Source organism: Salmo trutta, chromosome 23 (genome assembly GCF_901001165.1).
Source record: "Salmo trutta chromosome 23, fSalTru1.1, whole genome shotgun sequence".
Taxonomy (NCBI): domain Eukaryota; kingdom Metazoa; phylum Chordata; class Actinopteri; order Salmoniformes; family Salmonidae; genus Salmo; species Salmo trutta.
In genome coordinates this window covers 5,320,431-5,344,500 of record NC_042979.1, presented here as the reverse complement: position 1 = coordinate 5,344,500, position 24,070 = coordinate 5,320,431, and the positions used below count along the sequence as shown (strand labels likewise).

The 24,070-nt window shown below is 44.3% G+C and overlaps 1 protein-coding gene across 9 annotated transcripts in view; it reads right to left on the bottom strand.

Moving 5' to 3' along the window:
- The window catches only part of strbp (spermatid perinuclear RNA binding protein), a 133,036-nt gene that overhangs the window by 21,192 nt on the left and 87,774 nt on the right, over positions 1-24,070 (bottom strand). For 8 of the 9 annotated variants that reach the window (XM_029708583.1, XM_029708582.1, XM_029708584.1 and 5 more), the window contains 6 exons: positions 22,469-22,812; positions 22,056-22,221; positions 16,898-17,042; positions 5,405-5,499; positions 4,758-4,853; positions 1,133-1,244 (listed from right to left, as the gene is read on the bottom strand). In XM_029708583.1, the coding sequence (XP_029564443.1) occupies positions 1,133-1,244; positions 4,758-4,853; positions 5,405-5,499; positions 16,898-17,042; positions 22,056-22,221; positions 22,469-22,812 (958 nt within the window). Of the gene's footprint in view, positions 1-1,132; positions 1,245-4,757; positions 4,854-5,404; positions 5,500-16,897; positions 17,043-22,055; positions 22,225-22,468; positions 22,813-24,070 lie in introns of all 9 variants that reach the window. The other variant, XM_029708586.1, reaches the window with a different exon arrangement.

Genomic DNA, 24,070 nt, shown 5'->3' with positions numbered 1-24,070 from the left:
CAGCCTTGAGTCTTCTTGGGTATGATGCTACAAGCTTGACACACCTGTACTTGGGGAGTTTATCCCATTCTTCTCTGCAGATCAAGCTCTGTCAGGTTGGATGGGGAGCGTTGCTGCACAGATATTTTCAGGTCTCTCCAGAGATGTTCGATCGGGTTCAAGTCCGGGCTCTGGCTGGGCCACTCAAGGACATTCAGAGACTTGTCCCAAAGCCACTCCTGCGTTGTCTTGGCTGTGTGCCTAGGGTCGTTGTCTTGTTGTAAGGTGAACCTTTGCCCCAGTCTAAGGTCTTGAGCGCTCTGGAGCAGGTTTCATCAAGGATCTCTCTGTACTTTACTATGTTCATCTTTCCCTCAAAGCTTGGCATTCAGGCCAAAGAGTTCCATCTTGGTTTCATCAGACCAGTGAATCTTAAAGGCCTGATTGGTGGACTGCTCCAGAGACGGTGGTCCTTCTGTAAGGTTCTCCCAATCTCCACAGAGGGAACTCTGGAGCTCTTTCAGAGTGACCATCGGGTTCTTGGTCACCTCCCAGACCAAGGCTCTTCTCCCCCGATTGTTCAGTTTGGCCGGGCGGCCAGCTCTAGGAAGAGTCCTTGTGGTTCCAAGCTTCTTCCATTTAAGAATGATGGAGGCCACTATGTTCTTGGGAACCTTCAATGCTACAGATATTTCTTGTGCCACGACACAATTCTGTCTCGGAGCTCTACGGACAATTTCTTCGACCTCATGGTTTTTGCTCTGACATGAACTGTCAACTGTGGGACCTTATATAGACAGGTGTGTGCCTTTCCAAATCATGTCCAGTTAATTGGATGTACCACAGGTGGACTCCAAGTTGTAGAAAGATCTCAAGGATGATCAATGGAAACAGGATGCACCTGAGCTCGATTTAGAGTCTCATAGCAAAGGGTATGAATACTTATGTAAGTGAGGTATTTCTCTTCTTTATTTTTTATACATTTGCCAAAATTTCTAAAAAACAGTTTTCGCGTTGTCATTCTGGGGTATTGTATGTAGATTGATAGGGGGAAAAACGTATTAATCAATTTTAGAATAAGGCTGTAATGTAACAAAATGTGGAAAAAGTCAAGGGGTCTGAATACTTTCCGAATGCACTGTAGGTACTGTACCTGGAAGGAGGATTCCTGAGGCGAGACACTCCATGACCCTACGGAGGGCCTCCCCTGCACCCAGCGGCCGGTTACACGTGGCTATGGCCTTCTCACAGATCAGCTCCAGGGGCTGGGGGAGATATCATGATCAAGATAAAGCAAGGACAGAGAGATCAGATGAGCTGTTAATGGCACACAAATCAGTCTGTTTGGTCTGAGAGACCAGTACATGTTTAGTCTGAGACACTAATACATGTTTAGTCTGAGACACTAATACATGTTTAGTCTGAGACACTAATACATGTTTAGTCTGAGACACTAATTTATGTTTAGTCTGAGACACTAATACATGTTTAGTCTGAGACACCAATACATGTTTAGTCTGAGACACCAGTATATGTTTAGTCTGAGACACCAGTACATGTTTAGTCTGAGACACCAGTACATGTTTAGTCTGAGACACCAGTATATGTTTAGTCTGAGACACCAGTATATGTTTAGTCTGAGACACCAGTATATGTTTAGTCTGAGACACCAGTATATGTTTAGTCTGAGACACCAGTATATGTTTAGTCTGAGACACCAGTATATGTTTAGTCTGAGACACCAGTATATGTTTAGTCTGAGACACCAGTATATTTTTAGTCTGAGACACCAGTATATGTTTAGTCTGAGACACCAGTATATGTTTAGTCTGAGACACCAGTACATGTTTAGTCTGAGACACCAGTACATGTTTAGTCTGAGACACCAGTACATGTTTAGTCTGAGACACCAGTATATGTTTAGTCTGAGACACCAGTATGTTTAGTCTGAGACACCAGCATATGTTTAGTCTGAGACACCAGCATATGTTTAGTCTGAGACACCAGCATATGTTTAGTCTGAGACACCAGCATATGTTTAGTCTGAGACACCAGTATGTTTAGTCTGAGACACCAGTATATGTTTAGTCTGAGACACCAGTATATGTTTAGTCTGAGACACCAGCATATGTTTAGTCTGAGACACCAGCATATGTTTAGTCTGAGACACCAGTACATGTTTAGTCTGAGACACCAGTATATGTTTAGTCTGAGACACCAGTATATGTTTAGTCTGAGACACCAGTATATGTTTAGTCTGAGACACCAGTATATGTTTAGTCTGAGACACCAGTATATGTTTAGTCTGAGACACCAGTATATGTTTAGTCTGAGACACCAGTACATGTTTAGTCTGAGACACCAGTACATGTTTAGTCTGAGACACCAGTACATGTTTAGTCTGAGACACCAGTACATGTTTAGTCTGAGACACCAGTATATGTTTAGTCTGAGACACCAGTATATGTTTAGTCTGAGACACCAGTATGTTTAGTCTGAGACACCAGTATATGTTTAGTCTGAGACACCAGCATATGTTTAGTCTGAGACACCAGCATATGTTTAGTCTGAGACACCAGTACATGTTTAGTCTGAGACACCAGTACATGTTTAGTCTGAGACACCAGTATATGTTTAGTCTGAGACACCAGTATATGTTTAGTCTGAGACACCAGTATATGTTTAGTCTGAGACACCAGTATATGTTTAGTCTGAGACACCAGTACATGTTTAGTCTGAGACACCAGTATATGTTTAGTCTGAGACACCAGTATGTTTAGTCTGAGACACCAGTATATGTTTAGTCTGAGACACCAGTATATGTTTAGTCTGAGACACTAATATATGTTTAGTCTGAGACACTAATACATGTTTAGTCTGAGACACTAATACATGTTTAGTCTGAGACACTAATTTATGTTTAGTCTGAGACACCAGTATATGTTTAGTCTGAGACACTAATATATGTTTAGTCTGAGACACTAATACATGTTTAGTCTGAGACACCAGTATATGTTTAGTCTGAGACACCAGTACATGTTTAGTCTGAGACACCAGTACATGTTTAGTCTGAGACACCAGTATATGTTTAGTCTGAGACACCAGTATATGTTTAGTCTGAGACACCAGTATATTTTTAGTCTGAGACACCAGTACATGTTTAGTCTGAGACACCAGTACATGTTTAGTCTGAGACACCAGTACATGTTTAGTCTGAGACACCAGTATATGTTTAGTCTGAGACACCAGTATATGTTTAGTCTGAGACACCAGTATGTTTAGTCTGAGACACCAGTATATGTTTAGTCTGAGACACCAGTATATGTTTAGTCTGAGACACCAGCATATGTTTAGTCTGAGACACCAGCATATGTTTAGTCTGAGACACCAGTACATGTTTAGTCTGAGACACCAGTATATGTTTAGTCTGAGACACCAGTATATGTTTAGTCTGAGACACCAGTATATGTTTAGTCTGAGACACCAGTATATGTTTAGTCTGAGACACCAGTATATGTTTAGTCTGAGACACCAGTATATGTTTAGTCTGAGACACCAGTATATGTTTAGTCTGAGACACCAGTACATGTTTAGTCTGAGACACCAGTACATGTTTAGTCTGAGACACCAGTACATGTTTAGTCTGAGACACCAGTACATGTTTAGTCTGAGACACCAGTATATGTTTAGTCTGAGACACCAGTATATGTTTAGTCTGAGACACCAGTATATGTTTAGTCTGAGACACCAGTACATGTTTAGTCTGAGACACCAGTATATGTTTAGTCTGAGACACCAGTATATGTTTAGTCTGAGACACCAGTACATGTTTAGTCTGAGACACCAGTATATGTTTAGTCTGAGACACCAGTATGTTTAGTCTGAGACACCAGTATATGTTTAGTCTGAGACACCAGTATATGTTTAGTCTGAGACACTAATATATGTTTAGTCTGAGACACTAATACATGTTTAGTCTGAGACACTAATACATGTTTAGTCTGAGACACTAATACATGTTTAGTCTGAGACACTAATTTATGTTTAGTCTGAGACACCAGTATATGTTTAGTCTGAGACACTAATATATGTTTAGTCTGAGACACTAATACATGTTTAGTCTGAGACACTAATATATGTTTAGTCTGAGACACTAATACATGTTTAGTCTGAGACACTAATACATGTTTAGTCTGAGACACTAATTTATGTTTAGTCTGAGACACCAGTATATGTTTAGTCTGAGACACTAATATATGTTTTGTCTGAGAAACTAATATAAGTTTAGTCTGAGACACTAATATATGTTTAGTCTGAGACACTAATATATGTTTAGTCTGAGACACTAATATATGTTTACTCTGAGACACCAATATATGTTTGGTCTGAGACACCAGTATATATTTAGTCTGAGACACCAGTATGTGTTTAGTCTGAGACACCAGTAAATGTTTAGTCTGAGACACTAATATATGTTTAGTCTGAGACACCAGTATATATTTAGTCTGAGACACCAGTACATGTTTAGTCTGAGACACCAGTAAATGTTTAGTCTGAGACACTAATATATGTTTAGTCTGAGACACCAGTATATATTTAGTCTGAGACACCAGTACATATTTAGTCTGAGACACCCATTACATTGTTTGTGGAGAATCCAACAATACCAGTGTGCTGGAGTTTATTATTCTTCTAATACAGTGTCTTTTCACAGGACAACTGGAAATAAGCTAGGTGAGCGAACTGCAGTACAGACAGTCAGAGACTGACAGACTTACCCATCCTTTCAGTGGCTCCCAGGCTGGTAGTCTATTGCACATGTCTCTCAGGATCCTGAGGATGATGACACACGACTTCAACCCGTTTACTCTGGCCTGGCGTCGGAGAAGAGAGGGAAGGTAACACTGAGGCATACTCACACTAACAGAGGAGTGCAATAAACACACATTCATATTTAGCTAGCGTGAGATTTGATTTGGCTAAGAATAATGCTTTATAAACTGTCACTAGAAAAGGGGTTGAATTATAAACTTGAGGAATATTCGTTCGAGTCTGCAAATAAAGGTTTGCTTGAAAGAGGATACATTATTTTGAGGGAAGCTTTGACATAAATGACAGTCAGGCAGGTTTCGAAACAGCCAAAAGAAAGAAAAGTGTAGCAATTGCTTTTGTAGCCTTACAATAATCTCTCTCTCTGTATGTAGGCTATTATACTAAACAGAGCATGATTGAGAGATTCAATGAATGAGTAATTTTTGTATGAGAGAAATAGATTTTCTTTTAAATCATATGAATGTTTTTAATTGCGGATAGCTGCCGTTTCAAATAAATTATGTATTTTTATTAATTGATTTGATTCATTCATTTTCACGTGATCATAAGGCTACAATAACAATGGAGAGGTTAAGTAGAACTGAGAGCCAACCTGGAACCATTTGGCATGTCGCAGAGCCGCCAGGGCCACCAGGCATCTGTGCCTGTCCAGCATGTCTGCAGGGTCTGTCAGCTCAACACCCTCCACTGGTGAAATAAGAATGGGATATATATATCGTATAAAGTAGAACACACACAGAAGTTTGAGATCGACTGTATATCCACTACTGACTGACTACTGACCACTCTTTGACTGACCACTCATTGTAGAACAGCCAGTCTGCGGTCGCCGAGTGCAATATAGTCGATCCCAAACACTCCCAGACACATACATTCCTAATCCCAAATCGAACCATGGCCCATACCTCCAAGACATTTGAGCTAGGATGATTGGAGAGGTGTAGGTAAGAGTACGTTTTCAGCATATTGCTTACATCTCTGCAATAGGGGCTAGGGGTCAATTTGGAATTGGGAAACACACACACACGACAAAGGGACACACACGTGTTAACCAAGGCAAAGTTCTGTCAGAGTACAGCGAATGATTGGCTGAGGATGAGCGTCCTGACGATATGATTGGCTGTGTCAGATTAACAGAGATGAATGGGATTGTGGTGTAGCTGCGTGAGAGGAGTTGTTCAGATAGTTAGAACTTCCATTCCTTCTAAAGTATCTTAGAAGAGCCATCCACATTTCCAGAACAAAGGTAAATAAATATTCTCAATCATTTTCATATCATATATCTATATATTTCTTATCCTGATACCCATATTTCCAGGACATCTATTTATATGATCAGAAAAAATGTGTCTGGGACGCCAGGTAAAGCTAGGGTTATTATGATAAGACAAAAGCACGTATCTTACATTGTGATAAGACAAAAATATTTATCTTACATTGGTATTTCAGAATGTTCTCATTACAATGTGTCACGACTTCCGCCGAAGTTGGTGCCCCTCCTTGTTCGTTCGGTGGTCGACGTCACCGGTTTTCTAGCCGCCACCGATCTACGTTTCATTGTCCATTTGTTTTGTCTTTATTGTACACACCTGGTTTCCATTACATTATGATTTATTCCCTATTTAACCCTCTGGTTCCCACATGGTTTTTGTGCGTGTTTGTTTGTTGTTAAGCGTTCGCTATTTCTGTGAGCTGGAGTATTTTCCCTGTATGGAATAATTTTTGTGGTTTATTCGAGTAAAGTACGTTTGTTACTCAGTTCTGTATCCTGCGCCTGACTCCGTCCTACCCGCTCCACATTGACACTTGATAGAAACACGCACCGAAAATATGGAGTCAGCAGGTACACCAGATCCTCCGTTACCGGTGGAGGAGCGCGTCCAGCAGCACGCGACGATGCTCCAAAATCTTGGCACAGCCACGGATCGCGTGCTGCACACCATGGAGCGATGGGAGAGAGGGGGTATCCCACACGCCCATCAACTTCACCCCAACCCACACCGCTGTCCACCCCTGGTGGATTTATCCATCCGGCTGGATAACCTGTTGGCCACCCGCGGACGTCCGGATCGGGGCCCGTCCATTCCATCCCCCCTCCGATCCAACACCTATGGAGCTCGGAGGTGCTGCTCTGAGGGTGACCGGAGGGGGGGCTATTTCCTGCACCACATGTGGCCGCAGAGGGTACACTGCTGGTCGGTGCTGGGGAGGTTCCCCAGGGAGTCGAGGCAGCAGGCAGGGCACTGGTGGATCATCCCAGGTGAGTAGGCACCCGACTCACCAAAAGCTCCCTGTTGCGCACGTGTGTGTGTGTGTGTGTATAGAATTTCCTGAGTTTTCCCCACATTCCCAGCATAAGGCGCTAGTAGATTCAGGCGCAGCTGGGAACTTTATTGACCATTCATTTGCACTTAGATTAGGGATCCCTATTGTTCGTGTTGATGTGCCCTTCCCTGTACATGCCTTAGATAGTCGTCCTTTAGGGTCGGGGCTGATTAGGGAGACCACAGCTCCACTATGTATGATAACGCAGGAGGGTCATGAGGAGAGAATTAGTCTCTTCCTGATTCATTCTCCTGCGTTTCCCGTGGTGTTGGGCCTTCCCTGGTTGGCCTCTCATGATCCCACGATTTCGTGGCAACAGAGGGCTCTCAAGGGATAGTCACGTCAGTGCTTAGGGAGGTGTGTAGATGTTTCCATCGGTGCTACTACGGTGGAGAGTCCAGACCAGGTATCCACCGTGCACATCCCCTCTGAATATGCCGATTTGGCTCTTCTGTAAGAAGAAGGCGACTCAACTCCAACCCCATCGACGGGGGGGATTGTGCGATAAATCTCCTGGTAGACGCAGCACTTCCCAGGAGTCACGTGTATCCTCTGTCACAGGAGGAGACGGCGGCTATGGAAACATACGTCTCCGAATCTCTAGGGCAGGGATGCATTCGGCCTTTCACTTCACCTGCTTCCTCGAGTTTCTTTTTTGTGAAGAAGAAGGACGGTGGGTTACGCCCGTGTATTGACTATCGAGGGATCAATCAGATCACTGTGAGGTACAGTTACCCGCTGCCTCTCATAGCCAGTGCGATTGAGTCAATGCACAGGGACCGCTTCTTCACAAAATTGGATCTCAGGAGCGCGTACAATCTGGTGCGTATCCGGGAGGGGGATGAGTGGAAGACGGCATTTAGTACCACCTCTGGGCACTATGAGTACCTCGTCATGCCGTACGGGTTGATGAATGCTCCATCAGTCTTCCGATCCTTTGTAGATGAGATTTTCAGGTACCTGCACGGGCAGGATGTAGTGGTATATATCGACGACATTCTGATATACTCCGCTACACACGCCGAGCATGTGTCCCTGGTGCGCAAGGTGCTTGGTCGACTGTTGGAGCATGACCTATACGTGAAGGCTGAAAAATGTCTGTTCTTTCAACAGTCCGTCTCCTTCCTAGGGTACCGCCTTTCCACGTCAGGGGTGGAGATGGAAAGTGACCGCATTTCAGCCGTGCGTAATTGGCCGACTCCAACCACAGTAAAGGAGGTGCAGCGGTTCTTAGGGTTTGCCAACTACTACCGGAGGTTTATCCGGGGCTTTGGTCAGGTAGTGGCTCCCATTACCTCACTGCTTAAGGGGGGAACGGTGCGACTGCAGTGGTCGGCTGGGGCGGACAGGGCTTTAGTCACCTGAAGGCTCTGTTTACCCAGGCTCCCTGGGATAGGTGCTATGCTGTCTCAGCGCTCGGGTACGCCACCCAAACTCCGCCCCTGTGCCTTCTTTTTTTTTATGATGTGGGGGACCGGGAGCTACTGGCTGTCGTTAACTTGTTATGGATAAGGGGCAGTATTTTCACGGCCGGATAAAAAACGTACCCGATTTAATCTGGTTATTACTCCTGCCCAGAAACTAGAATATGCATATCATTAGTAGCTTTGGATAGAAAACACTCCAAAGTTTCTAAAACTGTTTGAATGGTGTCTGTGAGTATAACAGAACTCAAATGGCAGGCCAAAACCTGAGAAGATTCTGTACAGGAAGTACCCTGTCTGACCATTTCTTGGCCTTCTTTGTCATCTCTATCCAAAACAAAGGATCTCTGCTGTAACGTGACATTTTCTAAGGCTCCCATAGGCTCTCAGAAGGCGCCAGAACGTTGAATGATGACTTTGCAGTCTCTGGCTGAAAAACAGTAGCGCATTTGGTAAGTGGTCAATCTGATAACAATGAGACGGGTGCGCGCGTGCACGAGACGACTCCATTTTCAACTTTGAGTCTTTGAACGAAAACAGGGTTTCCCGGTCGGAATATTATCGCTATTTTACGAGAAAAATTTCATTGTCCATTTGTTTTGTCTTTATTGTACACACCTGGTATCCATTACATTATGATTTATTCCCTATTTAACCCTCTGGTTCCCACATGGTTTTTGTGCGTGTTTGTTTGTTGTTAAGTGTTCGCTATTTCTGTGAGCTGGAGTATTTTCCCTGCGTGGAATTATTTTTGTGGTTTATTCGAGTAAAGTACGTTTGTTACTCAGTTCTGTGTCCTGCGCCTGACTCCGTCCTACCCGCTGCACATTGACACTTGACACAATGAGCACATTAGTAAATTCCACTCAATTCCTCTCCATGTACTCAAGCATCCAGACTGGTTGCATCACTGCCTGGTATGGCAACTGCTCGGCCTCCAACCGCAAGGCACTACAGAGGGTAGTGCATACGGCCCAGTACATCCCTGGGGCCAAGCCTCCTGCCATCCAGGACCTCTATACCAGGCGGTGTCAGAGGAAGGCCCTAAAACTTGTCAAAGACTCCAGCCACCCTAGTCATAGACTGTTCTCTCTGCTACCGCACGGCAAGTGGTACTGGAGCGCCAAGTCTAGGTCCAAGAGGCTTCTAAACAGCTTCTACCCCAAAGCCATAAGACTCCTGGACATCTAATCAAATGGCTACCCAGACTATTTGCATTGCCCACCCACCAGTCACCCCCCCTTTTACACCGCTGCTACTCTCTGTTACAGTGCCTTGCAAAAGTATTCATCCCCTTGGCGTTTTTCCTATTTTGTTGCATTACAACCTGTAATTTAAATTGATTTTTATTTGGATTTCATGTAATGGACATACACAAAATAGTCCAAATTGGTGAAGTGAAATGAAAAAAATTCAAATTAAAATCATTATTTTTTTAATTAACGGAAAAATGGTGCGTGCATATGTATTCACCCCCTTTGCTATGAAGCCCCTAAATAAGATCTGGTGCAACCAATTACCTTCAGAAGTCACATAATTATTTAAATAAAGTCCACCTGTGTGCAATCTAAGTGTCACATGATCTCAGCATATTTACACTTGTTCCCGAAAGGCCCCAGAGTCTGCAACACTACTAAGCAAGGGGCACCACCAAGAAAGTGGCACCATGAAGACCAAGGAGCTCTCCAAACAGGTCAGAGACAAAGTTGTGTAAAAGTACAGATCAGGGTTGGGTTATAAAAAAATATCCAAAACTTTGAACATTCCACGGAGCACCATTAAATCCATTATTAAAAAATGGAAAGAATATGGCACCACAGCAAACCTGCCAAGAGAGGGCCGCCCACCAAAACTCACGGACCAGGTAAGGAGGGAATTAATCAGAGAGGCAACAAGGAGACCAAAGATAACCCTGAAGGAGCTGCAAAGCTCCACAGCGGAGATTGGAGTTTCTGTCCATAGGACCACTTTAAGTCGAACAATCCATAGAGTTGGGCTTTACGGAAGAGTGGCCATAAAAAAAGCCATCGCTTAAAGAAAAAAATAAGCAAACACGGTTGGTGATCGCCAAAAGGCATGTGGGAGACTCCCCAAACATATGGAAGAAGGTACTCTGGTCAGATGAGACTAAAATTAAGCTTTTTGGCCATCAAGGAAAACACTATGTCTGGCGCAAACCCAACACCTCTCATCACCCCGAGAACACTATCCCAGAGTGAAGCATAGTGGTGGCAGCATCATGCTGTGAATGTTTATCATTGGCTGGGACTGGGAAACTGGTCAGAATTGAAGGAATGATGGATGGCGCTAAATACAGGGAAATTCTTGAGGGAAACCTGTTTCAGTCTTCAAGAGATTTGAGACTGGGACGGAGGTTCACCTTCCAGCAGGACAATGACCCTAAGCATACTGGTAAAGCAACACTCAAGTGGTTTAAGGGGAAACATTTAAATGTCTTGGAATGGCCTAGTCAAAGCCCAGAACTCAATCCAATTGAGAATCTGTGGTATGACTTAAAGATTCCTGTACACCAGTGGAACCCATCCAACTTGAAGGAGCTGTAGCAGTTTTGCCTTGAAGAATGGGCAAAAACCCCAGTGGCCAGATGTGCAAAGCTTATAGAAACATACCCGAAGAGACTTGCAGCTGTAATTTCTGCAAAAGGTGGTTCTACAAAGTATTGACTTTGAGGGAGTGAATAGTTATGCACACTCAAGTTTTCAGTTTTTTGTCTTATTTCTTGTTTGTTTCACCCCAAAAAAATATTTTGCATCTTCAAAGTGGTAGGCACCTTGTGTAAATCAAATGATACAAACCCCCCGAAAATCAATTTTAATTCCAGGTTGTAAGCAACAATATAGGCAAAATGCCAAGGAGGGTGAATACTTTCGCAAGCCACTGTATTATCTATGCATAGTCACTTTAATTACTCTACCTACATGTACATATTACCTCAATTACCTCGACTAACCGGTGCCACCGCACATTGTCTCTGTACCGGTACCCCCTGTATATGGTCTCGCTATTGTTATTTTACTGCTGCTCTTTAAATTACTTGTTCCTTTTATTTCTTATTCTTATTCATATTTTTTAAACGGCATTGTTGGTTAGGGGCTTGCAAGTAAGCAATTCATGGTGTATTTGGCGCATGTGACTAAAACAATTTGAATTGATTTGAAGCAGCAGGTCCACAACGGACATCTTTGTGTGTGTGTGTGTGTGTGTGTGTGTGTGTCTGTGTGTGTGTCTGTGTGTGTGTCTGTGTGTGTGTCTGTGTGTGTGTTTGTGTCTGTGCCTAGCTGCTTCTGGAGTGGATTATTACAATGCCTCCATGAAGCAGAGAGCAGGCGAAATAGCCGCAGCACTCTCTGTACTCAATGTCCCAGAGAAACTGGCCCATAGCTAGACGAGTGCAGAGAAGATAAAAACAGACCTAAAACTAATCATAACATCAGCAGCATTTGTCCTGCTACTTATCATACAGCACCCCCAGGAACTGTACCAGCTTTAGTACACTGAGTATGGAGCAGGGAAAAACAAGGCGACTCGTATGGATGAATAAAGTAGCCTATTATTTTTCTATCCCGTATTGGTTCTCTCTCCCGCCATTCCACTATTCCAACACTCCCAGCTACGCAGCTACTGCACCAGCTCCTCTACCCGCGGTGTGGAGTGAGAGGACAATAGTTTAGCATCGCTATATGGGGCCACTCAAGGCTTTACACAGGTTAATGTCACTCATTCCTGTCTTATCCTTCCCTCTTTCCCAATCTCTCTCTAACCCTCTCTCTTCCGCTCTCTCTCTCTCTCATCATCTCTCCTCAGTCAGACCACCCGACTCAGCTACACAACGAGCTCTGGCTGAGGTTATGAATGGCTCTTTGAAACTGACTTTCAGTGCTCCAACCGACACTGACAAATACAGGTTTATCCAACAGGAAGCGCTAACAAATTCAAGGTTTTGTTTTGCAGTATCTAATCTGGTTGAAAATAAATCACGACCCTCCTTCACATGAATGATTGATTATGAATTACATTACGGCACAATTGTGAAATCTATACATTGATCTGAACACAAAATAAGAGAGCAGTAGTATAATATATAATTCCATTACGGATCAAAAAGCTGTGTCAGAAAGGGCACTTATTGAAACTTGAAATGGATACATTTCTGCACCGTAATAGGTTCCATAAAACGTTGCCTAATAAGATACATAAAGCATTGCCTATCGATCTTAAAGGAATATATACAGCCTCAGTATCTATTGAAATGGAGTGGCTCTCAACTTGGCTTGCCATCCAGAGTGGGCAATATTCGACTTTTGAAATGGTCACGTTCTTTTAGCTGAGTACAGACACCACTGGGACTGATGGTGGGTTCATACAAATTACCATCCAGGCAAGGCACAGCGGGCGATATTACACCCTTAGATATATGTCGAATGAAGGTCTGCTGAGACCAAAACGTCACACTTTGTTTAATCTTTAATTATAATGGAGAGAGTGCCGTGCCTCATCTTGTAATGCAACGGTAGTAGACTCTGGAGATGGCCCTGTTCTTTAAGCTATGTACTGTACAGACTGTGTACAGACACACTGTTTACAGACAGACACCCAGCCTGGGTTCATACCAATTGCTGTGATGAGTTCCTCTTGCCAGTGAGTTGCTGTGTGACACTGAGCTGTTCCTCACTGCGACAGGGCCCTTGACCCGCCCGTCTCTCGCTGGAAATACAACAGGTACGGGGGGGGGGGCGGGGGCGGATAGTTCCCCTTGATCTACAGCCGCCCCCGTGTCATCTCTCATCTCTCACTCAGACCTTACTGTCGAGCAAGCTAGACCAGCACCACGATGGATGGGTGCGTTCCTGGCTCCGCTATTGATTTGTCGGGTCTAGATGTCTCCCTCTCCCTCCCTCTCTGCGTTCCAAATAGCACCCTATTCCCTATATAGTGCGCTAGTTTTGACCAGGGCCCATAGAGATTAGAGTGTGATTTGGGACGCAAACCCCTACCTCACGCCCATCTCCTCTTCCCAATTACAAACATGCCACACTCCCCACCAGTAGGCTACCACCGACAGAGGAGGAGCGATAGGACAGGAACTGCTGCCATTTTATAACCCTTTTGAGGGATGTTGTTTAGCAATGTTTCGGCTCTCACAACATCACTTTACAGTGAACAGTCTCAACGTGACAAACTACCCGAGTATGTGAAAGAGATGGAGAATGCGATGATGAGAAAGAAAGGAATGTGGTGGCTGGGTGTCGATCAGATCCGTGTTCGTTTACACCGGTCTTTTCTGTATGGTTTCTTTGGTCTCACGCGAACCTCATCTTACTTAGTCAGGGTTAGTGAGGACCCGGGGAGAGGGAGAAAATAGACAGTTAAACAGACAGGGAGAGACGATAGACAGTGGTGTCTTATCTGCAGAGAGAACATGTGTATTCTAGGGTGGGGCTCTGACTCTGCCCTGTCCCGGCTCCCTGTCCCGCCCCCCCCAAAAATTGTCAAAGAAGCCAGTCACCCAAGTTATAGACTGTTCTCTCTGCTACCGCACGGCAAGCCATACCGGAGCGCCAAGTCTAGGACCAAAAGGCTTCTTAACAGCTTCTACCCCCAAGCTATAAGACTGCTGAACAACTAATCAAATGGCCACCTGGACTATTTACATTGCCCCCCCCCCCTTTGTTTTTACACTGCTGCTATCTGCTGTTTATTATCCATGCATAGTCACTTTACAAATTACCTCAACTATCTTGTACCCCCGTACATTGACTCAGTACCGGTACACCCTGTATATAGCCTCGTTATTGTTATGTACATTTATTGTGTTACTTTTTGATTGATTCCATTTTTGAAACTTTCATTTATTTAGTAAATATTTGATCAGCTCTATTTCTTGAACTGCATTGTTGGTTAAGGGCTTGTAAAGTAAGCATTTCACGGTGTTGTATTCGGCGCATGTGACAAATACAATTTGATTTTGATTTTCCTTCTCCCAGCCCTGTGGATGTTTGGTTAGCCAAGAGAGGCCCATGGGTCAAATGTATAGTCTTGGTGTTGACCATGATACATGCTACAGGGCTGCTGAGGCAGCATAGCAGGGTGAAGAATCACTATGACCGCAACCATGTTCACCACTTTCAAGATGCAAAATATTTTTTCATTGTGAAACAAAAATATATGAATGAGCGATGGCCGAACGGCATAGGCAAGATCTACTGCATCTTGCCTATGCCGTTCGGCCATCGCTCAGTCATATATTTTTATGTACATATTCGTATGCATTCCTTTATACTTGTGTGTATAAGGTAGTTGTTGTGAAATTGTTAGGTTAGATTACTTGTTAGATATTACTGCATGGTGAGAACTAGAAGCACAAGCATTTCGCTACACCCTCATTGACATCTGCTAAACATGTGTATGTGACAGATACAATTTTATTTGCTAAGAAATAACTAAATAAAATTTTAAAAACTTGAGCGTGCATAACTATTCACCCCCCCAAAGTCAATACTTTGTAGAGCCACCTTTTGCAGCAATTACAGCTGCAAGTCTCTTGGGGCATGTCTCTATAAGCTTGGCACATCTAGCCCCTGGGATTTTTGCCCATTCTTCAAGGCAAAACTGCTACAGCTCCTTCAAGTTGGATGGGTTCCACTGGTGTACAGCAATCTTTAAGTCATACCACAGATTCTCAATTGGATTGAGTTCTGGGCTTGGACTAGGCCAATCCAAGACATATAAATGTTTCCCCTTAAACCACTCAAGTGTTGCTTTAGCAGTATGCTTAGGGTCATTGTCCTGCTGGAAGGTGAATCTCTGTCCCAGTCTTAAATCTCTGTAAGACTGAAACAGTTTCCCTCAAGAATTTCCTGTATTTAGCGCCATCCATCATTCCTTCAATTCTGACCAGTTTCCCAGTCCTTGCCGATAAAAAAACATCCACACAGCATGATGCTGCCACCACCATGCTTCACTGTGGGGATAGTGTTCTCGGGGTGATGAGAGGTGTTGTGTTTGCGCCAGACATAGTGTTTTCCTTGATGGCCAAAAAGCTTAATTTTAGTCTCATCTGACCAGAGTACCTTCTTCTCTATGTTTGGGGAGTCTCCCACAGGCCTTTTGGCAAACACCAAATGTGTTTGCCTATTTTTATCTTTAAGCAATGGCTTTTTTCTGGCCACTCTTCCGTAAAGCCCAGCTCTGTGGAGTGTACGGCTTAAAGTGGTCCTATGGACAGATACTCCAATCTCTGCTGTGGAGCTTTGCAGCTCCTTCAGGGTTATCTTTGGTCTCTTTGTTGCCTCTCTGTTTAATGCCCTCCTTGACTGGTCCGTGAGTTTTGGTGGGTGGCCCTCTCTTGGCAGGTTTGTTGTGGTGTCATATTCTTTCCATTTTTTTAATAATGGATTTATTGGTGCTCCGTGGGATGTTCAAAGTTTTGGATATTTTTTTATAACCCAACCCTGATCTGTACTTTTCCACAACTTTGTCCCTGACCTGTTTGGAGAGCTCCTTGGTCTTCATGGTGCCACTTGCTTGGTGATGCCCCTTGCTTAGTAGTGTTGCAGACGCTGGGGCCTTTCAGAAACAGGTGTATGCTGAGATCATGTGACACTTAGATTGCACACAGGTGGACTTTATTTAACTAATTATGTGACTTCTGAAGGTAATTGGTTGCACCAGATCTTATTTAGGGGCTTCATAGCAAAGGTGGGTGAATACATATGCAAGCATCACTTTTCCATTTTTTATTTTATTTTTTGAAACAAGTACTTTTTTTTCATTTCACTTCACCAATTTTGACTATTTTGTGTATGTCCACTACATGAAATCCAAATAAACATTTATTTAAATTACAGGTTGTAACGCAACAAAATAGGAAAAACGCCAAGGGGGATGAATACTTTAGCAAGGCACTGTACGTGCACACCATGAGCAAGGTTTGATGAGCACTAGAGGGAATATGGCGTCTTGTTTTATGCATGTATTGTCTCCCCAAGGCAGGAGGATTGGAATACGGGCGTAGCTTGGGAGAGGGCCATGGATATATTTTCAAAGCTTACTGTGTCCCAGTGGAGTGCTGCTAACAACACTAGTGCTGCTGCTCTCTGCAGTAGCATAAATCATACACACACACACACAGATGTGCGCACAAACATGCGTATGCAAACCTACACACCTCAATACCTCCCCTCTCTATATCCCTCTTCCATGCAAAGACAAACTAATTTAATTTCCCCCTTAACCCCATTTCACTACCTCCATTGGAAGAGAAAAAGACAGACATAAACACAAAAACAACAGCGAAACAGATGTGATTGTGGTACCTTGTTCGTCCGTGTCACTGTCCTCTCTCATCTGCGGGGAGGTGAGGGTGACCTTCAGGGTGAGTTTTGGCTCTGTCGAACTACACACCAAAATGGCTGCCTCTGGCACACAGCGCTGCACCTCATACTTCTCTTCGGTTAACTTCTGTTAGGGGTCAGAGGTCAATAACAGCAGGCATTAGAGGTCAAGGGTTAAAGGTCACAGCCAGGACAAACTGCACTTGACCCTTGGCTTGGGTCATGACAATCTCAGCTGGTCTCAGTCCAGGCTGTGCAAGACGTTAAGAGCAAGCCCAATCGCCAACAGTGCATTTCACACACACACACATACACACTCACAGACGATGCATTTACAAAGCAGATTATGAGAAGAGAGAGCGAGGGGAGAATAAAAAGAAAGAAAGAAAAAAGGATCCTGATTGAAAACAACATTGTTTGATGTGGAGGCTGAAAGCTAGTTCTGTCGCTATAATCCCTTGTATTAATGCCAGCCACACAACGACAATGTGCATGTCCTTTTTATGCATTCTTCCCACACACACACACACACACATAATTACAGTGTGTGTGTGTGTGTGTGTGTGTGTGTGTGTGTGTGTGTGTGTCAGTCCTTTTTATTAATTCTTCTCTCATACAAGGGAAATCAATTACCTCTGGCCCCAGTGATCCGGCTTAAGATCAGATGATGAATTTTAGAGTGTCAGCAGCACTCAGACAGCCATGCACACTGATACACACACACACACACACAAAGATACATAAACCCGCGCACAGACATATATAGACACACACAAATACACTACCAAAGATACATAAAAAACACACACACACACTCAAGGATACATAGCTAGTGTGTTGGCTGTTTAACTGTGCAGCGAGCCACACAGGACCAATCTGCAATCCATTAGAATGTGATCTAAAGCACTGGGATGCTGACTCCTACGCATGACACTGCCTGACTGGATGCCTCTCTCACCAGCTATTTAACATGGAGGGGGCCCCGACAAGGGAAGAGAGGGAGGGAGAGAGAGAGGTGGCCATGGGAAAGAGGGGGAGAGAGGAGATGGGAAAGGGTTTGGAGTAATCAGACAGAACCATAAATGTCCCACAAGTTTCACACAACATTCCACTGACATATGGGAAAACAAGCCAAAATGTAGCTCTGATATGGCTATGGATGTGAGCATGTGTTAACATGGAAATGTAGGCCTCAATTTAAACCAAGGCCAAGAAAATGCTGCTATGGGTGTACTGTGAACTCTACACCAAGCTATATGAGGCCATATATACACAGGCAGTCAGGAAAGCAAAGGCTAGCTTTTTCAAACAGAAATTTGCATTCTGTAGCACAAACTCCAAAACGTTCTGGGACAATGTAAAGTCCATGGAGAATAAGAGCACCTCCTCCCAGCTGCCCACTGCACCGAGGCTAGGAAACACTGTCACCACCGATAAATCCACGATAATCGAGAATTTCAATAAGCATTTTTCTACGGCTGGCCATGCTTTCCACCTGGCTACCCCTACCCCGGTCAACAGCTCTGCACCCCCCACAGCAACTCGCCCAAGCCTCCCCTACTTCTCCTTCACCCAAATCCAGATAGCTGATGTTCTGAAAGAGCTGCAAAATCTGGACCCCTACAAATCAGCTGGGCTAGACAATCTGGACCCTCTCTTTCTAAAATGATCCGCCGCAATTGTTGCAACCCCTATTACTAGCCTGTTCAACCCCCTCTTCAAAGGTGGAGACACTCTAGACCCAAACTGCTACAGACCTATATCTATCCTACCCTGCCTTTCTAAAGTCTTCGAAAGCCAAGTTAACAAACAGATCACCGACCATTTAGAATCCCACCGTACCTTCTCTGCTATGCAATCTGGTTTCCGAGCGGGTCATGAGTGCACCTCAGCCACGCTCAATGTACTAAACAATATCATAACCGCCATCGTTAAAAGACAATATTGTGCAGCCGTCTTCATCAACCTGGCCAAGGCTTTCGACTCTGTCAATCACCGCATTCTTATCGGCAGACTCAACAGCCTTGGTTTCTCAAATGACTGCCTCGCCTGGTTCACCAACTACTTCTCAGATAGAGTTCAGTGTGTCAAATCGGAGGGCCTGTTGTCCGGACCTCTGGCAGTCTCTATGGGGGTGCCACAGGGTTCAATTCTCGGCCCGACTCTTTTCTCTGTATACATCAATGATGTCGCTCTTGCTGCTGGTGATTCTCTGATCCACTCTACGCAGACGACACCATTCTGTATACTTCTGGCCCTTCTTTGGACACTGTGTTAACAAACCTCCAGACGAGCTTCAATGCCATACAACACTCCTTCAGTGGCCTCCAACTGCTCTTAAAAGCAAGTAAAACTAAATGCATGCTCTTCAACCGATCACTGCCTGCACCCGCCCGCCCGCCTAGCATCACTACTCTGGACAGTTCTGACTTAGAATATGTGGACAACTACAAATACCTGGGTGTCTGGTTAGACTGTAAACTCTCCTTCCAGACTTACATTAAGCATCTCCAATCCAAAATTAAATCTAGAGTCGGCTTCCTATTTCGCAACAAAGCATCCTTCTCTCATGCTGCCAAACATACCCTCGTAAAACTGACTATTCCTACCGATCCTTGATTTCGGCGGACATTTACAAAATAGCCTCCAACACTCTACTCAGAAAATTGGATGTAGTCTATCACAGTGCCATCCGTTTTGTCACCAAAGCCCCATATACTACCCACCACTGCAAACTGTACGCTCTCGTTGGCTGGCCCTCGCTTCATATTCATCGCCAAACCCACTGGCTCCAGGTCATCTATAAGTCTTTGCTATATAAAGCCCCGCCTTATCACAGCTCACTGGTCACCATAGCAGCACCCACTCGTAGCACGCGCTCCAGCAGGTATCTGGTCATCCCTGGTCATCCCCAAAGCCAACTCCTACTTTGGCCGCCTTTCCTTCCAGTTCTCTGCTGCCAATGACTGGAACGAATTGCAAAAATCAGTGAAGCTGGAGACTCATATCTCCCTCACTAACTTTAAGCATCAGCTTTCAGAGCAGCTTACGGATCATTGCACCTTTACACAGCCCATCTGTAAATAGCACACCCAACTACCTCATCCCCATATTGTTATTATTTTTTTGCTCCTTTGCACCCCAGTATCTCTACTTGCACATTCATCTTCTGCACTATCACTCCAGTGTTTAATTGCTAAATTTGAATTATTTCGCCACTATAGCCTATTTATTGCCTTACCTCCCTAATCTTACTACATTTGCACACACTGTATACAGATTTTTCTACTGTGTTATTGACCGTACATTTGTTTATCCCATGTGTAAGTCTGTGTTGTTTGTTTCACACGGCTTTGCTTTATCTTGGCCAGGTCGCAGTTGTAAATGAGAACTTGTTCTCAACTGGCCTACCTGGTTAAATAAAGGTGAAATAAATAAACAAAAATAATAATATGTTGAGGAGAAACAGGTATGCTTGGGATTAGGAAGTATGCAGTGGCAGTTCCTATGAGTATACCTGTTTATGTAGCTAAGGTTAACCTTGCCTACATGTATGCTCACGCAAGCTTGTGTTTGTGTTTTCCGTTGCTACCGCGCGCGTGCGCATGTGTGTTTGTGCTCGTGCCGTGTCCACATGCGTGTGTGTATCCGTGCGCGGGTGAATACCTCTGCTGCCACATGTGTGTTTGACTAATTAGCAAACCTGGCTGACAGTCCTATATTAATTATACATAGTAGCAGCTTATAAATAGAACCAGAGCTTCTCGTCTCCTGGCTTCTGTTGCTGGGGGGGAGGGGGGGGGGGGGGGTGTAAGAAGGACTGACTTTGGTCTGGTGTTACAAAACTCGATCTAGCCAGACCTTCTGCACACAGGCACCGAGTGTCTCCTATCTACAGGTGGAGAATACACGAGTCCAATATAGCACAAACTGCTGAATGAATGGGTTCCATAGCACAGAGCAGTGTGTGTGTGTGTGTGTGTGTGTGTGTGTGTGTGTGTGTGTGTGTGTGTCAGGGTTTCCGTGGCGCCGGACAACGCGACCGGGGAGATTTTAATTTACCGGCCATTTGAGAAATGTACTGGACTCATTTGCATTGGGTGCATATAACCCATTAGGGCTTCCACCTGTGTGCTTAAAATGAGAGAAATCACATTTAAATGATGGTAATTCATCTTAACAGAACATGCAACTCCTGTAATAAAACATCATTTTCAAACATTTGCCAAAATGCAATTCACAGGAGAACGCCATTCTAAACAGCACACCTGATGCAAGCGATTAGATACGTGACAGAGATGAAACTCTCAGTTAGAAACGTAGAAAGAGGGAGAATCTAAAGATGCAACAGGATGCGTAGCTAATATGACGAGGATTGTGCCTTCGGCTTCTGGACAACGAAAGAAAGTTGATATGAAAACCAATAGAACAGGAGAGAAATCCTGTTTCCAATGGCATACGAGGATGTCTTTTATAAAATAATTTGAGGAGCAGCAGCAGCTCGTGTGCCGTCTGACAAGTGATATTCCCCTCAAAATAGGCTCTGTACGCTGTGAGCAAGTGATACGCAAGACGCACGACGACTAACGGAAATACACACAATTCAATTCCACTACATTTAGAAAATGAATCCATAGACTGATATTTCCATTAACGAATAAAATGAATTATTTTGTCTACTACTAGCTGGGCTGTCAGTAAACAATTTGAGGTTCACTTAGAATGCAAATATCAAGGTACAGCTATATGGACACTCAATCATACTTTTGAATGGTAAGTTTACAAACATCTGTTATAATAAATAGAATTGAAACTTGTATTCCATTATGGTAAATGGTCAAACAGATTTGGCTCATTAATCTATACGGTCCAAATAATGGTGATCCATACTTCTTTAAAAATATACACTGTAGAATAATAGTGAAGACGTCAAATATTATGAAATAACAAATATGGAATCATGCAGTAACCAAAAAGGGATCGTTTTTTCTGACGTCAATTTGGCCGGCAACAATTATATTTATCATATTTTTTGCTTTTCATTTTTTTTGGGGGGGGGGGGGCAAAAACCGTCAATTACCTGCTAACGGAAACCCTGGTGTGTGTGTTTGTGTGTGTCCGTCTCTCTCATATCTCTTACTTGTATCTGCAGGGGCAGGTTATCGCAGACAGTGCACAGCAGTGCATCTGTGGGTTTCTCTCTACACATCAGCACCAGCTCCAGGTCCATGTCCTGTTTGATGAGCAGCCCTTTAGCCACCAGGCCGATCCTCATCACCCCACACAGCACACCTCCACCGGGCTCCCTGAGGACAACAGGCATTGGACAGGTTAACTAACCAACTAACTAAACTACATAAACTGCACTACTACAGAAGTTATTAGAGAAAACAGATCAATATCAAGTCATCAATAGAATTCAATAACATCAAGAGTCAAAATTTCCCAATATCTGGAAATAGAAAATAACCAATACAAATGACTGTCGACCTGGCAGACACGCAACAGAACACCGTAGGCCTATATCGCAGCATGCATCGGTCGGGACCCCACCTGCTGCTGCTGCTGCTGTCTGTGCAGTCATCTGGGCTGGCGCTGGGACTAACGTCGGGGTCGTCGTTAAGGTCGTCGCCATGGTCAGCACTACCGTCCTCGGTCATTGTGCTGTCTGTGGGGTTCGGCTGGCCGTCTGTCTGGCCGGCTGCTGCGTCTGCCTGGCTGTTACTCTGCACCGATTGGACATTACTCTGGTCTATCCAATCAGAGACGTGTTTGAGGGCACCCTCCACGGTGGACACCAGGGTCTGGACCGCCTCCAGTTCAGACGACGATGGGTAGATGGTGGAGTGTTTGGCCATGACGTGACGGTCATCATTACCGAACGAACGGAAGGACCTCTGTAAGGGGGAGAGACGAGGTAAAGAAAAAGAGAGAAAGATAGATAGAGGGAGAGAGAGAGAGGAGAGTGAGTTAGAAGCACAATGAACAGTTCGCACACAACAAACGAACACAATACACAAATCTATTGGACACACACACACACACACACACACACAAACCTAACAAACACACCCCTCTCTGTTTCCAAACTATTTCTCTATTTTCTATTTCTTGCAAACACAGCCAGTCTTGTTAGTAGTTCCAAGGGCACCTCTGGAGAAAAGCATTCAGCAGCAGATTAAACTTTAATCAATCAAACTCACCTCAGCTTCAACGGATGGCCAAACAAACGTCTGCCCAGGTAACATATCCTCTAACAGCCCTGTCTGCTCTGCTCTGTTCACACCCTGCCCTGTGCCGCGTGTGTGTGTTCTCACCATGCCCTGTGCTGCTGCTCTCTGCAACCGGCCGTATTGTAGTTCACTATGGAGAGGCCACTACTGGCAACTTGAATTCCATTTGCACGCACGCACGCTCACACACACCTCTCACCGCACCCCTGTCAAACTGAACTACCTCCTGAAGTAGTGCCTGGGAGACGCAGACAGCATTAAAACGCCTGTCAACACTTTGATCTTGCAGTCTGTGTGTGTGTGTGTGTGTGTGTGTGTGTGTGTGTGTGTGTGTGTGTGTGTGTGTGTGCGCGCACGTGCGTGGTTAATAACTTCAGAAAGTATTCACATCCCTTGACTTTTTCCACATTTTTTTAGGTTAAACCCAGAATTTAAAATGAATTAAATTGAGATTTTGCATCACTGGCCTACTCACAGTAACACAATATGAAGACTGGTACTCAGTGATGTGTTGGATTTGCCCCAAACATAACACTTTGTATTCAGGACACAAAGTTCATTTCTTTGTAATATTTTTCGCAGTTTTACTTTATTACCTTATTGCAAACATGAATGCCTTAATCTGTTTGTACCCCAGGAAGAGTAGTTGCTGCTTTGGAACTAAACACCTCCCTCTGCAATTGGATCCTGGACTTCCTGACGGGGCCCCCCCCCCAGGTGATAAGGGTAGGCAACAACACATCTGCCACGCGGATCCTCAACACGGGGGCCCCTCAGGGGTGCGTGCTCAGTCCCCTCCTGTACACCCTGTTCACCCACGACTGCGTGTCCAGGCACGACTCCAACACCCTCATTATGTTTTTGAAAAGTATAATGGTCAAATGTTGCACAATCCAGGTGTGGAAAGCGCTTAGAGAATTAC